Source organism: Lynx rufus, unplaced genomic scaffold (assembly GCF_022079265.1).
Source record: "Lynx rufus isolate CCGP_SWC_20201006 ecotype Redwood Valley unplaced genomic scaffold, mLynRuf1.p SCAF_9, whole genome shotgun sequence".
In the NCBI taxonomy this organism is placed as follows: Eukaryota; Metazoa; Chordata; class Mammalia; order Carnivora; family Felidae; genus Lynx; species Lynx rufus.
Window position 1 is genome coordinate 56,809,890 of NW_025814897.1, and position 17,247 is coordinate 56,827,136.

The following is a 17,247-nucleotide window of genomic DNA, read 5'->3' on the forward strand; positions in this document are numbered from 1 at the left end:
GGGCCGTCGTGGGGAAGACGTGGGATGACATGTGTAGACTATAAGCAGGCTATGCACCTTCAGTATTAGAATCTGGCCAGTTCCTCTCCGGCCCTTCCCACGTGGCATGGAGGGAGAACTAGCCAACGTTCTAGAAGCAGTTCCCAGCTCAGCCCCACTGGCTGTGCTGTGGGGCCTCAGGCAGGTTATTTAACCTCCCTCGGCCTTGGTGATCTCACCACTAAAACAGAGAGAATTCCTACTTAGCCGAGCTGCTAAGAGGTTTGGATAAAATTATATCCAAATGTGGATAATTTGGATAAAATTATATCCATGTCCATAGCACGGGACACCAAGAGACTGACATGGTGTTTTGCACAAACATGGTGTTAGAAGCAAAACGCAAAGGTAGTACCAGCTGATATTTAAATTATTATTCTGAATACCTACTCACCCTTCAAGGCAGCCCACATGTCACCTCCTCCTGGGAGCCCTCTGTATCTCCCCTTGGCAGTCATGGCTTCCCCCTCTGTACTCCCACAGCCCTTTTACCCTTCTAGCACAGCTGCTCCACTTCCTAACTCAGCAAATATATTTTCAGTGTCTTATGTGGGGATGATGCTGACTCCAGGTGCAGGACATACAGTGATTAACAAAATGTGGCCCCTACTTTCATGGGGCTTCCATTCTAATAGTGGGGACAGCCAGTGAATGTGTTAATAGGTGGAAAATTTCACAGCATTAAGGAGTCAGTAAAAAGAGAAAACACAATATAGACACTGAGGCAGGGGAGTTGCTACTTACATTGGGTTATCAGGGAAGGCCTTGTGGAGCAAATGACATTCAAGCTGAGTTCTGGATGACAAAAAAAAAAAAAAAAGTACCCTTGACAAAGAACCGCTTGTCAGGCAGAAAGAAGAGCTAGTGCAAAGGCCCTGAGGCAGGGAACGAGTACAGCAAGTCTGGAACAGAATGATCCAGGGGACTGGAACACAGTGAGGAGTGAGCACGCTTGTCACTATAGGCTTCCACTTTCAGATGAAGCCCCTGAGGGCAGACATCTGATTTACTGGGTCCATTGCACGGGACAGACCTGGAGCTCTGGCAGCGGTATTCTAAATGCTGTTTTGGTACTAACAGGAGTCAGTCAGCTGGCCTTTCTGCAGCCCCATTCAATCATGGAAGACTCCAACTGGGTTGCGCAGCCAGGCAGGGGCTCCCCTCCCTGGACCAACAACCCCCAGGGCAAAGTTGGTGGAAGAGGGAAGCCAGAGAGGCGCCCGGAGAGAGGAAGTGACCTGCCCGAGACTACATTGCCAGCAAGCAGTGTCGAATCCAGTTTCCTCTGCCCCACTCACCCTCTCTCCTCCTGAGCTATGGGGTCAAGAGCCCCAAGGACCGTGTGAGGAGGGCTGTGTCAGGTCCCTCCTCCTTTCCTGCTGCACACCCAAATGGGACAAGGATCCCACAAGCTCCTTCCTGCCAAAGCTGGGCTCAGTCAGGCAGCCTATCTAACCTGGCTATGGATGAGATCAGTTTGAAAAGCTAGGAAACTGAAGACTGGAGAGCCAAAGTTCCAGCGTAGAATGCCCCGGGCTCCAGGTCCAGCACTGTCACCCCAGCCCCAAAGCCACCTCTCCAGGGCGGCCAAAGCCAAAACCATTTCCCGAGTCGGCATGTAGGGGGCCTGCAGTTATCTGCCAGCATTTCAGCACCATATTGATATGGGCCCTGGCTTAACACAAGGAGCCCTTGTCTCCCGGGAAAAATGACATGGGAATCTCTGATCCAGTCACCCTCCATGCTCCAACAAAACTTCACTGGAAAAGTTTTATTGAAAAAAAAAAATTGTACAAATAAGTTCTTGATGTGACAGCAACAAAGGCTCATTTTCCCCCTTCCCTCCCCATCTTTGAAAATCTACAAACGGAGAAAAAAAGTTCACCCCTATGATGCCTGACCAGAATCCGCCCATGAGCCCCCACCCCCACCCCCATGAGCTATTTCCCGATCCCCCCCTCAACTGGGGCCAGGGCCATCATGGGGGTACTTGTCCCAGGGGGTGCAGCACCTCATTTTATAGTTGAGGGAAGTTGGGAGAGGATTGGAATAGAGCTGGAGAGAGGGCTGAGGTGATGGTCGGGTCAGGGAAAGAGGGCCCCCGTTCCACGGGGCCTGGGCTGAGCCCCCACTAGCTCGATTCCGTCTCACAGATGAGAAAGCACTTGGCTATAAATATGAACACTGATTGAGGCAGGCTTAAACCCAGGGCTCTGAGGGCAGGACATGACTACTGCCCAGGTCCCACAGAATGTGGGGTCCCTGGGGTTCCTGGGCTCAGCATCATGGTATCTGGGAGCCCACGTCCAAGCAGATGGCTGGGAAGTCTGCTCAGACACACAGGAAGCCTGCTCTGTTTGCCCACCCCTACCCCATGGACTATCCAAGGTCAGTACCTCAACTCCCTCCCTCCCATAGCACCCATGTGTCTCAGGAGCCTTCGGCTGCCTCCTGCCATCCCACGACCCTGGGGCCCTACAGCTCGTCTCGCATCTTGTCACCCTTGGGCCGAACCAGGCGCCCAATGAACAGCAGGGAGCCACTCTGGGTGTCTCGAACCAGGAAGATGAAGGGGTGGTCAGCATAGAAGAGCTTGGGGCTTCGCAGCTCCTCGCGCCCATAGATGTCCTGGTCAAAGGGGTTGCCCTCTGTGTCCCACTCGAAGGCAGTGGCGTGGAACACACTGGCCAAGTACAGGTCCTTCTTGCCTGACATGCGTGATAAATCTGCCTTGTTCTTGTCGATGGCCTCAGTCAGACCCAGCCCGGCCAGGTGTTTCTGCGGGATGAGGCAGGTGCCAGGTGAGGCCGAGAGATGGGCAAGGCTCCTAGACCCACACCCTCCACCCTCACCACCCATCACCTCCTACCCTGTTCCTCAGAGCAGAGATTACCACCTCCCCATCACCTCCTGTATGCCAGACATGATGTAGGCACTTCGAACCACTGCTTTCTTAACTCTCACGACAACCCTGCAAGAACCTCTAATTGCCACATAACAGATAAGGACACGGAGACTCGGGGGAAAGGCAGAATTTATCCCCAGTCCTGCTGAGCAATCTTGATCAGTGCTTCTCAAAGCACGGGTCACGGACTGCCAGTACGGGCACCACCTGGGAGCTTATATGGAACACACGTCTCCTGACGCCCTCTCTCCCAGAGCCACCTATCAGAATCTCTGGGGGAGGACCCAGGAAGCTTCTTTAACAAAATCTCTAGGTAATTCTTGGCACACTCAAATGTAAGGAAGACTACTCTAAGGATAGCTATGACCATATAATCCTGGGGCTTTAAAACCTGTCCAGGGTGCTTTCTGCCTGGGAATTGCTTCAAAATAATCTGATGGGGGTGGGGCACCTGGCTGGTTAGGCTGAGTGTCCAACTTTGGCTCAGGTCATGATCTCATGGTTTGTGAGTTCAAGCCCCACATCGGGCTCTCTGTGGTCAGCACAGAGCCTGCTTTGGATCCTCTGTCTCCCTCTATTTCTACCCCTCTCCCCATCATGCTCTCTCTCCCTCTCTCAAAACTAAACAAACAATTAACAAAAAATAATCTGTTGGGGGAGAAATGGCTGTGTATCGATGACTCCTTATGGGTCATGAGCTGCTGATGATTGAAGCTGGGTGATGGATACAGGAGAGTTCATTACACTGATCAAGTTTTAATGTATACATGATACATCTTTTTTTAAATGTTTATTTTTGAGAGACTGCAAGCAGGGGAGGGGCAGAGAGAGGGGGACAGAGGATCTGAAGCGGGCTTTGCGCTGACAGCAGTGAACCCAATGTGGGACCTGAACTCACAAACCATGAGATCATGACCTGAGCCGAAGTGGGACGCTCAACCGACTGAGCCACCCAGGCGCCCCAATATACATTTTTACATATTCCCATAGTACAAAATTAAAACACACCCCCACAAACATGCACCCCACTCCCAACACACACACTTGCCATGGCTCTGCAGAGCCGCTGGAAGCCAAGTACAAGCGCTTTCGTATGTCAACTGTGCTTGTGCTGTGGCCTTACCCCTTAGCATACCTCTCCCAGCACTTTATTCGACGGTCTCACTGAACAGCCGGCACCCTCAATGGTGTCTCAATGGCCAGCCCCATCCCTGTAGAATGCTTTAACCACCCCGTTTTCCAGGAAGCCTTCCTTATCCCCCACGACCGGAGCCTGGTCTCCCTGCAGCTCAGTGAGGAAAACGCTGCAGAGAAGGACTACTGGCCGAGTCACCAGCAGCTTCCGGGCCCAGGTTTCTGCAGGACAGGCCACCTCCCTGGTGAGGCCAAACAGGCACTTGAGCTGGGGTCCTGAGGGTCAGGGGGTCCTGAGACAGGTGTTCTAGGCCCAGCGACTCCAGTCCCAATGACCTCACACAAGTCACACACGTCAAATTTCTCAACTCCACGTACCCCATGGACTTGTGTGTCCACCCACGGTTCCAGGAAGACACGGGAGAAAAAAAGGGAGGATGGCGTCAGAGCAGCCACGGCAGAAGGAGAAGCTGGGGAAGAACCTGGACGGGTCCAGGACGTGGTGATGGCTCCTCTCTGGACACCTCAGCATGATCCACAGCACAGGCCACGCAAGGGCCACTAGTCCGTGGTCCGGAGCCGAAGCCCCATTTCATCACAAGCTTTCTCTCCACAGTGTCAGCAGTGAATCTGAATCAATCCCGTGAGTGAGAAGCTTACCAAGGAGCCATTTCTGGCATCCAAGGCACGAATGAGATAAAAGTTTTCCCTTTTGAGTAGGTAAAAAAAAAAAAAAAAAAAAATCTCTCCTGACAAAAAGGCCACCTTGAATTTTCACCCTGAGGACTCATCACAGCTCTACCACTCACTAACCAAGGTGACCTCAGCAAGTCACTGCCTCCCTTCAAGCCACTGGCCAACACCCAGGGCGGTCATGAGGAGAAGATAACGTTGAATGCGTGGGTTCAGTTTCCAGCCACCCCGAGTGCCTCACTGCTGACAGCCATTGTTCGTCTTACTGCTGCACGGGGGATGACCCTTCGGCTGGAACAGTCTAGAACTGGGGGCACCTCAGGCTCAGAGGCAGTACGGTACGGGACTAGGGCACAGCTTGGTGCCAGATGTCTGAGTTACCGTCTATGTGACTGTGGGTAAGTTGTTTAACCTTCCTGAGCCTCGGTTTCCTCATCTCTAAGAAGCTCATTAGTCCTACCTAATGAAGTTGTTTCGAGGATTAAAAGGTTAACATCTACGAAGTGCTCTGAAGAGTGTCTGGCATACAGCAGGCGCTCTATCGCATTTAACTACGGATGTCACCATTATGTTCCCAAAGGCAGGTCCCAGGCCTCTCCCCGCAGCAGCGCCCAGTACTACCTGGACACCCACAGAGGCTCAGGACAGACCGGTTGAGCTGATGAATGGGTGCCCCAAGCACCCCTCTCCTCCAGGCCCTGCAGACCCCAAGTTGGGCCATCCCTCACCTGCAGGTCGTGGGTCACCTCTACCACACCCTTGGGCAGGGAGATGGCGACAGCCTTCTTCTGCATCTTCCCCATCCAGATCTTCAGCTGCTCCTTGGTCAGCAGCTTCTCAAGGCGCTCGAGGGGCTCCACGTGGTGCGGCATGAGGATGATGAGGCTGGAGAGCTTGTGTGCCAGGGGCATCTCCACAATCTGCAGCTTCTCCTTCTCGTCATCGTAGTAGTTGTAGAGGCCTGGGAGGAGAGCCGAGAGGGCACTGGGCACGCAGGGCTGGGGGAGGCCTAGGCCCCGAGTGCCCTCACCCCCCCACCTCGGCCCCCGGCTCCGCAGGTCACCCACCTGTGCGGTGCATCATGGTAACACCCACAGTATAGGATCGGGTCACCATGAAGCCTCGGTTGTCCACCATCTTGTGGTGAAACCTCTCGTCCCAATGCGCTGGAGCGGGAAGCAGAACGCAAGGTCAGAAATAGACGGCCCCCACTCAGAACACAGCCCCCCAGCTGCACACCCTGGATCTCTCTCTGCCACAGGCTTCCGTTCTAGTCTTTGGGGCTCACCTTCCCCCCCACCCCAGCGCCCAGTCCACAGAGTACATGCTCCTCGCTTTGGGGGACATGGGCGTTGGCCCCGCGACATGCTGCCTGAAGCTATGAGGAACAGCTCTCTACAGTCAGGGTCCGGCTGATTCCACCGGACAGAGAACTCTTTCAGGAGGACCCTCGGCTCAGCCACCGCCACGTCTGCCCTCTGCCCTGGCACCTGTCGGGCATTTGGGCAACACCTGCCGAGCTGGCTCCCCACCCCAGCTGCTGAGGGCTCTGTGCCCGGCCGCCCCACCCCTCTGGACTCACGCTTGAAGAACATGGCATTGACCAGCAGGGCACCGTCCGTGCGCTCCACGTCCTTGGTGATCTCGGGCAGCTTGCCGTCGGTGGTTTGCGCCGCCCATTCATTGATGGACTGCAGGGCGCTGCGCTTGTCGCGGAAGTTGATCTTGGAGTGCTCGCAGTTGTAGTGCTGCTTGCTGCTGCGCACGAAGTCCTCTGCGAAGCTCACCGAGCTGGGCCCGTACAGGCGGCTGCCCAGCTTCCAGGTCACGTTGCGCGCCGTGCTGTTGCTGAGCGCTCGCAGCAGCTCGCCCAGGCCCGCGTGCACCTCCTCGTCCCGCAGCTGCTCCGCGCTCAGCACCGCCTTGGCCTGGGAGGCCGTGGCCGCCTTGCCTCCCAGTGACACGAGCCCCAGGGACGAGGCCACCACCACGGGCGACAGCAGGATGTTCTCCACCGCCTGGTCCTTGGCCATGGCCTGGTACAGGCTGAAGGCCAGGCCGGCGCTGCGCTCGGCCAGCGTGGCCGCTTTGGGGCTCAGCTTCTCTGCCGTGCCCGGTGCTGCAGCAGCCGCGGGCTTCTTCACCTCGGCGGCCAGAGCCATGGCCAGGAGGCAGCAGGCGCCGATGAGCGCGAGGAGGCGCATGGCTGGGAGGCGGGTTGTACGCACCACGGGGGACCTGTGAGGGCTGGAGAGAGGATGGCCCTGAAACCCTAGATGTTCCTCCCCAAGAACCATCCCCAGCCTTCTGGCAGCCACCAAGTCCCCTGCAGATGGGATCAAGAGAGCTCAGAGTTCTGGGGAACCCAGACCTAACTCAAGAGTTGCCCAGATCAGAGGTCTCAGTCTGCCCAGTCTCTCTGAGGCCTTCTCTGAGCTCCTAATCCGGAGCAGGGTTTCTAGCAAGGCAACAGCTCCACCCTATTGATTTCTTACACAGAACTTACAAGAGTCAGTCTTGTGTGTTTATTATACGTGATCTCCATCCCTAACTAGTCTATGAACTCCGAGTGGACAAGAAATCGAGCCAGTCTGGTTATCCTCTAAATCTCCAGTGCCTAGCACACAATGGGCCTCAGCTGTTCCTCAATGAACAAAAATCAGGGCCACTTGGGCAGACTTAGGGTCTTCATTTTGTATACAGATTAGCTCTGATCTCATATGACCCCGGGACCCTTTTCCAGTGGAAAAATGTGGCGGATGGACTGAGGGTCTGCATGAAGCTCAGGTGCCTGGACAAAGGATGTCCTGTTGGGACAGGATGAAGGACTGCCCCTCCCCCTGTGCCTTTTACCCTGCCCTGGGATGTTAATGAGTCACCCATTGGCTCACTCATTAAATGGGGGAACCCAGATGCTAAACTCTGCAGCCCAAGGGTGACCTTGAGTGTGTGTCCACTCCTCTCTCAGCTTCAGTCTCCATTTGCCAAGCCATAGAGGTCTAGGTCTCCACGCCCAACGCCTCTATCCTAGCAGGGACATACCTGTCCATCTGTCCACAGTCCCGAGAATGGATGGGAAATCCCCAGGACAAAAGTGGGGTGGGGGGTAGGTTTCCTGAGAGGAAGGATACTGGAGGAGGAGTAAGTCACAGTTGAATGGAGCAATGACACCCCCTCCCATTCACCAGAGGCTAACCAGAAGCGTGTTCACAGGAAGCTGGGTCCACCTCAGATTCCATTCTGCCCTCCAATCTGACAGAGCCTGGCTATCACACAGGCCCTCCGCTCTGTGGCTTCAGGGTTCTCCTCAGGATCCCTTCCAAACCACAGCAATAGCATTGGTCCCCAAAACAAGCCTCACTCTCCTCCCGGGGCCTCCAATCAGGACAGTCTCTCCACATGGGATACTTCCCCATTATTTTCAGGCAAGATGGATAGGGGGAAGGGAAGGGTTGGTAGGAACTCTGGTGGAGGCTGGGGTCCCACTGCTCCAGCGGATCCCATCCTGGGGTCCTTAAGGACCTCCAAATTGAGAATCCTAGCAGAGGACCCTCAGGACTTCGGCCTGCCTGCAAGAGCACTGGGTCTCTGGAAAGACTCCACTGCTGTAGCCATCCTGTGAACCGAGGCGGGTCCCCCCTCCCTGGGCGGCTACCTCTCAGAAGGTGCAGCGTAAAGGGGGAAGCAAAGGACGCATGGAGAAAGCGGGGGGGGGGGGGGGCGCAAGGCCCAAGAGAGACCTGTACCCTAGAGCGCAGACGAGAGGGGGGATCTCAGGGCCCACCTTCCTCCCAGCCCTAGCTCCTTCCCCATCAGGCCTGGAGCCTCAAAAGCAGAAAGACCAAAGAATTACTTCACACAAAAGGATGCCTAAGAGAGTAAAATGGGGCACTACTGATTATTCTGCCTGGACAACAGGCATTTGGTCACTCAACTCGAAGGCCACCTCTAGTCCATACAGCTGATGCCAGAGCACAGACGCGGGGGAAAAGGCCACTAGCATCCCACTGGGAGAGAGTCAAGGAGCCCAGCTCCCAGCCCTGCCACGTGGCAGACACCATCTTGACAGCCCCCACCCCCAGCCAACCAGAACCTCAAAGGGCTGGGAGGGGCTTTCCAAGAAAGCTCCAAATGACTAGTTTGGGATTCCTCAGGCAGCCACGCAGCCGCGCTCCTGCTCCTCCTGCTCTAGCTCCCGCTCTAGGTGACGTGGCAGGCTGGAAACTGAATTATCTCCATCCGCCGCCGGCAGAGGGGGGCTTCCAGCCTGGGAAGCAGGAGGCCTGGGTGCAGGTCCCAGGGGGTGGCCCAGAGCCTCCTTGAGTCTGCACAGGGTCTCTGCAGAGAGGTTCAGGGAGATGCGTGGCTGCGGAGAAGGGCCGCCCTTAACGTTGACCCAGCAGCAGCAACAGAGGGAGGCAAGTCACTGCAAGCCAGCCTCCCACAGCCCAGCCCGCGTTGCCACAGAGAAATCCCAGCCCTGAGGCCGAGGTTAGACGACTTTACAGTCCCACAAAGAAAACTGTTCGATCAGAGAGCCAAGGGCTGTGCCCACAGCTAGCCAGACTGAGTTGAGACTGGATTCTGGGTTTTTGTAAGTAAGAGGGAAGAGAAGCAAATGCTAGGGGTCACCAGAGAGGATCTCAAACACTTTGAGGGAGTCTAAAGTACCTGGAAACTGCCTCAGGGGGAGGTCAGTGCCTGCCTTTTTCATTCTGAAAGAAAACAGAAGAGTGAGGAGGATGGGCTAGGGCAGAGCTGGAGCGGTGGTGAGGCGGGGCCTGGAAGGCCCAACCCCAACATGGGACCCCATCTACACTGCCCCTGGCACAAAGGCAGGCACAGCTAGTCCCAGCTCCACAGGGACCTCACTGTACAGCGGGAGCCACTGAGGCCAGAGTGGAGCAGGGAGCCACCCCAGGTCCCACAGGATCAGTGGGGGGGGCAGGCCTCCCAGCGCAGGGCTTCTTCCTCCCGGAAGCACCCGCAGAGCCCCCGCAGAGCCCCCGGAGGAAGCCTGGATGTGGTATCCTGTTACACAGTGAGGTTAAAACAAAACAAAACAAAACCATTTCTGCTGGGAATCCCGGTGACCAGAAACAAAAGGACTGGATCCGGAAGCCTCAGGAGGGGGGGATGGGCAGGTGAACCATCTGAAGACAGGAGGGTGTGGTGCCAGCCAGAGGCTTCCAGGGAACCAAGGCCCCCAGTTTCCCTCCAGCCTCCTTCCCCTCCATCCGGGCCCTACAGCCCAGAGGGACCTGCCGGAAACGGAGAAGAGGAGGGGCAGGGCCTCCTGGCCATGCTGGAAGTGGTTTCATTCTTCCTCCACTCTGGCCGCCTCAGGAATGTCCCTAGGCTGGGGGCAGGGAACCCTGGCCTTTGGAAGTAGCCTTAACCCTGCAGCCACTCCAAGAACCAGGTGGCAGTGGACAGAGTTGAGAATGGGCGACTCAAAGCCTTCTAATCAGCTAACCCTCCCCTCTTGGGTGGGGGGATATGGAGCCTGCTGATTCCTCACCCCCTTCCCAAGGGAGGTGGGGGACACTGGTCAAGCTGCTCCTTTAGCTGCCAACATGGACACATGCAGGCTGCTGATCAGAAATGGAGCCACCGTTTGTGACTCTTCCCAAACGGTGGGGATCCCAAGAACCCCTCCCAGGAAAAGCCAAGACTACTTCATCTCCTTTCCTACCACCCTACTTTCAGGAGGCGCAGATGCCACCCTGCCCGTCAGGAGGCTGGTCCACCTACCTCCGCCGGCCCCCGGGCCTCAGCCCTAGAGGTGGAGGCGCCCCGAACTGCAAAGCTGGCCTGGTCTCTCACCCCTGCTGGAGAGGCCCCCAGACCCCACCTCCTCCCTTCTGGTTCCTGCACAAGGCAGTCTCAGCATCCTGGCTCCCAGCCCCACTGTTTCCTCCCTGCCGTCAGCACCCCTGCCCCAAACTCCCATGGAAGCCTGCACTTTTTCCGAGCCTCTGAGCGCCCCGATTCCCCACCCTTGCCCTGATCTCGCCCTAGTCCTACAGGTTGACTCAGCCGCCCCTGGCTCCCGACCCCGAACGCCCCAGCTGCTCCCTAAGGGCCAAGGACTCCGGTTTGCGGGCTCTGGGTTGGCCCCCAATCCCTCCCGGCGGCCTCCCGCCCTCTCTCACTCTCCGGGGCACCCCCAAAGCGCCCGCCGCACGCAGACCGGCCCCCTCCCTCACCTGGGCTGGGTGGGCTGGCGCCGGACAGTCGTCCCACTCAAGCCGCGGACGGATTCCACTCTCCGCCGCTCCCGGCTCCCCAGATCTATATATGGCGTTCCCCTCCTCCCGCCCGTCCCGAGAAACTTCTGGAAAGTTGGAAACGCTTCCGGAGGGCGCCCCTGCTCAGCCAAAAAAAAAAAAAAAAAAAACAGCCAAAGACCTCCCCCAGACCGCCCTGGCTGCCGCCCCTCCCCCTGCGCGCTCTCACCCGGCCCCTGGGTCCTACTGCCCCCCAATAGGGGGGGGCGCGCTGGGAACCCCCAGCAGAGAGGCCGGGCACCGGACCGCACGACCTGCGCTGCGCGTGGACACTGCGGAGACTCCGGACTTTTCCGGTTCTGGAGGTGGGGAGTGGGCGGGGGGTGGGGAGGGGGGTAGTTCGAATCACTGAGCTGGAGGGGACACTGAGTTTCAGGGTCCAGCTCCCCAGAGAGGAGCATCCCCAATCCCCACAATCTTACCCCGGATCGCACTTCCTTCCAGCAGTCCTTTCCCTTGCAAGGTCTCTGCCCCAAGGGGATCCGTTCCCCCGTTTTAGAGCTGAAACCTAATTGGGTTCTCCGACACGCCCCCTCCTCAGTCAGGACCCCTCTGCTTTGTCTCAGGGGAGGTGGTCAGAAACTGAGAAGCAGCATCTTTCTCCACCCGCAGCTTCTCCTGATCACCGGAGCTCGACCTTAGCGACTGCCCTGAGGGGAAGAGGGGTCCTGAGGGGCCCAATAGCGGACCCTCACCCTGGAAAGTCTTGAAGTGATAGAGGCGGGGACTCCGGGGGAACGTCGTGGTTTGGCCGGGTCTGGAGGGGTGCGCAGGAAGGAGAACCCTGACTGTCCACTAAGTAATATGTTGTGTGACCCTAAGCAAGTTACTTTCTTTTTCTAGGCCACAGTTCCTTCTTTGGCTGTGAAATGTGGTGCTGTCATTCGTTGCTTCCTTCCCATCTGTAAGTCTGGCTCCCTCTCTCCTTGGTTATCCCTGCCCCCTCCCTGTCCGGGTTTCCTCCCATGGCTCCAGGTCTATCAACCCCTCTCACCCCACCCTCCCACAACTGATAGTCCCTTGAGCTCTGAGCTAAGCTGGATATTCAATTCTCTTCTAGGTGCTACAGATACAGCTGAGAAAAGGACAAAGTCCCTGCCCTCAAGGATGTACATGATGAGAAGGAAACATGCAGGTTAGTAGGGAACTCAAGAAGGCAGCAGAAGATTATTTAGGACATGCCCATACCTCCCGCAAGTCTTCTAATAGTGAAGGGATAGATAACAAGTGGGCACAATGTGGAGAGGAAGGGACAGGGTAGAGAGAGACCCTTCATTCGCTCACTCATTCATTCATTCATTCATTCAATCAATAAACTATCTTGAGTATCTTCTTTCTTCCTGGTGCATCCTTGGATCGTGGGGAACAAATGAATCCCAGCACCCAGTGGATGAATCATCTGGGTCCCTGGCAGAGGGGTGGGGGGAGGGCCCTTTCTGGCCACCCCAGTCTGCTGCTGGTGACTAACTTGGAAGTCTGGGTTAGGGGCTGCTGCTCAAAGTCTGATTACACAGACTGTGAGAAATCTTAGATTAGAAGAGGTTCAGACTCTTTGAATCAGGGTCAGAATTGGAGAGAACTTGAATCCTGAAGTGACCATCATAGAAGGCGATATCTTACTTGAACCCCCATGGAATCTTTGAATCCATCTAAGGAATCTTAGAGTGTTAAATCTCATAGTCAGAGAATCTTAGAAGAAAAGAAGCAGGGGCTCTGGGCTGCAAGGCATCTCAGAGGTCGTGGATTCCTGGGCACAGCCCCAGGCAGAAGCCTCTCAACAGTATCCCAAAGGCAAGCACACAGCACCTCCAGGAACAGGGAGTCCCACAGAGGCAGCTCAGTATTCTTTCTTAGGATAGGTCTGATCATTAACAAAATTGCTCCTCTATAGAGTGGTGTCCGTTTCCTTGGAGTGGCTGTCATGGTTCTCACGTGCTTTCCTGCCTTAATTGTGTATTGCTTTTAAGGATAAGTCTTTGCTATCCAAGGAAACTGCCTGGGTCACAGGCCATACCCCGCCCTCCACCCCACCCCCACGCCCAGCTTGGTCCTCAGATGGCAATCAGCCCATGCACTAATAGTCCATCAAAGCTGGTGGAATAAACGAAAGGTTGGTCTTGGTTTCCAGTAGGTCTAGATTGTCAAAATCGAACAGATTCCCTTTCTTCCTCACTGTTCCATCTCTTAGCTCTCTGAGGCCTCGCCAACACTTTTAGGGGTAAGCTGAATGCTGTGACTCTCAGGGACTGCCCTGAGGGGGAAGAGTAAGCCAAGGCTCCTGCCCTTAGATAAACCTAGAATCCTAGAAGGTCAGAGTAGAAAGGACTAATACCCCCATTCACAGAGAGAGAATCTCCTGATGCCTAAGGAAAAGGGACCCTCTGGCAGTCTTACCAGATCGCTACTGTAGCTCAAACTGGGTCAGAAGCCTCCTCTATGGCAGGATTGATGTGTCATCACCCTGTATGGTCACTGAGTGTCACTGGAGACCCCGGCCTCCTACTCAGGGTCCCCGGTACCCAGCATAGCGCATGCCCAGAAGAGGAACTTGGTAAGCACAGTCAGTGAGTGAGTGATGGGAGGTGGCTGCCTGAGTCGTTGGAGCTTCAAGCACCGCCTCCGTGAAGAAAGACAACGGCTCCTTTAAATTTCCAAGATCAGCAAAAAAAAATGTTGAGAGACTTTGCCACATTATTCTTAGCTCTGAGCCTAGCCCAGGCCTGCCTGTGGCCCTTCCCCCACACTCCCGGGCTGCACTTTCTGGAAAAAGCACTCTTTTTGGAGGGAGGAAACACTCTTGCATTGCAGAGAGACTCTCCAGCATTTCAGGTCTGGATTCCTTCAGTGCCTTCGGCTGCCTGCAGGAGCTGTTCCTGCCCCCCACATCTATCCCATCCCAGGGAGGGGTGGAAATTTGCCCAAGATCACACAGCAAGTCTGAGATCGAGCTGGGCCAGAGCCCAGACATTGGACCCCGAGTCCTCCTTCCCCCAAACCAGCTGCTAATTGACCCAGCCAGATGGGCAGGCCCCGGTTCACCAGGGGTTACAGGAACAGCTTGCTCTGGCCCCAGTGGCTAGATTCACACGTCCTTGCCCCCACAGAATCCTAGGACAAAAAATAAAAGATTATTTAAGTGTTCACCGTACTCATATCATATTTAACTGTTTCAGGGTAAGTAGGAATGTCACCATCTTAAAACTGAGGAAACTGAGACTCAGGGAGGCTAAGTGCAGTATGTAAGAGCATACAATGAGTTGCATTCAGCCCTGAGACTTAAACTAAGTCTATTTGTCCAAGGGAAGGTAGGGAAAGGGGAGGACAGAAAAATGACGTTTATGGGGCACTTTGCTACGGCCGGCCTCGCTGGGCACCTAACTGGTATCTCACTCTTAATTATAGGACGTTAATTGGAAGGAAGTGTAATGCTTTTATCCTTTTTTACATGGGATAAAACTGGAGCCAAAGAAGGCTCTGGAAACCAATCCGTTGTGGGCCCTTTCCTCAGAGGGCCAGGGCCACCACAGGCAGTTCTTTGAGATGCTGTCCAGGAGCCAAGAATATGCTCGCAGCCCAAAGCATGAGTCAGGGAAACGCAATTTCTGCAATCTCGGGTTCTCTCGGTGGAGTGTGGGGCCTTTCGACTCAAAGGGCGTTCCTGCTAGCTGCCACGTCGAAGGGTGGGAGGCCCGTGTAGGGGTGAGGAGGGTGGGCATGGGATCTCTCCCCTCCTCCTCCCAAAGCAGGCCTGCCCCATCCCCCACCACTCTGCCGTCCGTCCTGGCGTGGAGGGAAGTCACACGGGAAGTCCAATGCCCTCGCTCACATGCCTGACACAACACCCAGGAGACAAAACACGCCCACCGACACGACACCGCGGCTGCACGTGTGTCCATCCGCGCACTGCGGCCCCTTCGCGCAATCTGCGTACAGCCGTAGCACCCATGCGCGCGTGTCTGCATATTCTCCAGCAATACGGATGCACCACACATAGCACACATGCCTAATAGGAACCTGTGTACAGGCACACGCTCCAGAGGACAGGCGAAAGGGCACAGCCAGGAAGTCTGGAATTCTACTCTCATCTCCACCCCTTCACGCCTTGGCGAAGTTACTTCTTAGTCTCTGAGTTTCAGTTTCCATTTGTCAAATGACAGGGTGCGATTTCTTCTTGCCACCCTACTCCCTGCCAGTTGACAAACACAGGCACAGAGCTCCTGACCCCAGCGGGGGGCTCCGTCCATTGTACCAGCTCTTCCGTGGCTCCCACTGGTCCCTGGAGAAAGTCCAAGCCCCTTCTTTGCCCTCGTCACCTTGCATCAGGAGTGCCAGTTTGCAAAGACAGGTAGGTCCTTGGTGCCCCTGGGCAGAGATGCTCTGCCTTTTCAGGGCCAGAGCAAGGAAGGACGCTCTTAAGAAAGCTCAGCTTTAGGAGTGGGGGAGCACATTTTCTTTTGAGTGGATCGGTAGGTCCCTCTCTTCCCCCAGCCTCTCCCTCCGAGGTCTCCTCTGGCAGCCCCATGGAAATAGCTCCAGCTGCCTGCAAGGCTGGGGGGCTGGTAGGGTGGTAGAGGCTTGTTAAATACTGCCTGGCCCTTTCCCCACCCCCACTGTCTCCCTCACCCCCTCACCCAGCTCAGCTCTCTTCCTCTCCTCTAGGTGACACCAGCAGCTGTAATGGTAGTGATGCCCACCTCACCCACAGGGCTGACCGCCCTGTCTTCCCATCTCTGACACTCGGAAAAGGGACCCCTGAATCCTGACCTCCCAACCACACCCCAGCCCTAATCTACTTCAGCCCAGTGCAGCCTCCTCTGTGTTATGAATACAGGAAGCCCTGGCTTGGATCCTATCCCAGCTCTGCTACGTTTTAGCCTTGTGCCCGTGATCTAGAGCCCCCTCTGTAAACTGGCAATGATAATCTCGAAGATAATGAGAAGCACAGATGAAACAAGGACCTGGAGAGCACTCTGAGAACTCCGAATGACATTGGGCTCTCCACTCCACACTCTGCTTGCCTCTTCTCGGCCTGGTCCAGTCCTTCCAGGCCACTCCTGCTGTGTCCTCTGAGGGCCATCCTGTTGGTTTCACTCACACCTGGCCTTGCACACACACAAGACGATAGCAAAGCGTTGTGAGTGGCATGGCGGCTTGCCTGGGGAGGCCCAGGCAGAGGACGGCAGCCCGTAGAGGGGCAGGAGCCCAACCTGGGAGTTGTTAGGAAGTCTGGGTGCTACTTCTCATTGAGTGATCTTGGAAAGTCACCTCTCTGTGCCTCACTTTCCTCATCTGTAACATGGGGATATGAGCAGGATCTAGAAGGCTCTGAGGGATTTCATTTTAAACAGGAAGAAGTGTTCTTGCAGGAGGAGAAATTGGCACACCCTTTCTAAATTGTTTTAATATTTATTAATTTTTGAGAGAGAGAGAGAGAGAGAGGCACACCCTTTCTAGAAGGCAGTTTGCATTGGGAGCTTTAAAGACCTGTTACTGAGTAATTCCCTGCAACGTTGTTTGTGAGAGCAAAAATTGGAAACAACCTATCTATTGGTAGGGAGTAGGAATACCAAGAAGCTGGAAAAAACAAAAAGTAGGAAGTTCTTTATGTCCTGATACTGATATGGAAGGGCAAAGTGACGGATAATGTGACGGTTCACTGCTGTTAGATGCACACACAGACCATCCCTGCAGGTGGGTGAGGAAGGAAGGTAACATTCCTTCCATTCTGGGGAAGGACTGGAGGGACAGGAGAAAGGGGGAGGGGTGAGACTTATTTTTGGACTACAGTTGACCCAGAATGACGTGGGTTTGAACTGCGTGGGTGCACTTATATGCAGACATTTTTTTGATAAATACGGTACAATACTATAAGTGTATTTTTTCTTCCTTATGATGTTCTTAAAAACATTTTCCTTACTTTAGCTTACTTTACTGTAAGGATACAGTATATAATACATATATCATACAAATAAGTGTTAATTGACTTTATGTTATCAGTAAGGCTCTTGGTCAACGGGAGACTATTAACAGTTAAGTTCCGAGGAAGTCAAAAGTTATATGTGGATTTCGGGACTCTGTGGGGGTGGGGGGTCAGCACCCCTAATCCCTGTGTTGTTTTAGGGTCAACTGTATATGAATGCATTACGTATTCACACATTTTTTAAATTTTAAGTTATTTGTGTTCTT

At 54.9% G+C, this 17,247-nt stretch overlaps 1 protein-coding gene across 2 annotated transcripts; it reads right to left on the reverse strand.

Moving 5' to 3' along the window:
- Positions 1-1,847: 1,847 nt before the first annotated feature.
- On the reverse strand, positions 1,848-11,828 carry SERPINH1 (serpin family H member 1). 2 transcript variants are annotated; one of them, XM_047071101.1, is made up of 5 exons: positions 11,484-11,828; positions 6,354-7,018; positions 5,839-5,937; positions 5,500-5,732; positions 1,848-2,817 (listed from the first exon to the last, which is right to left on the reverse strand). In XM_047071101.1, the coding sequence occupies exons 2-5, from the start codon at positions 6,973-6,975 to the stop codon at positions 2,515-2,517; spliced, it is 1,257 nt and encodes a 418-aa protein (XP_046927057.1). In that variant the 5' UTR covers positions 6,976-7,018; positions 11,484-11,828; the 3' UTR covers positions 1,848-2,514. The 2 variants fall into 2 exon arrangements, with proteins under 2 accessions (XP_046927057.1, XP_046927056.1); XM_047071100.1 differs by lacking the exon at positions 11,484-11,828 and adding an exon at positions 10,981-11,122.
- Between the last annotated feature and the right edge of the window lie 5,419 nt (positions 11,829-17,247).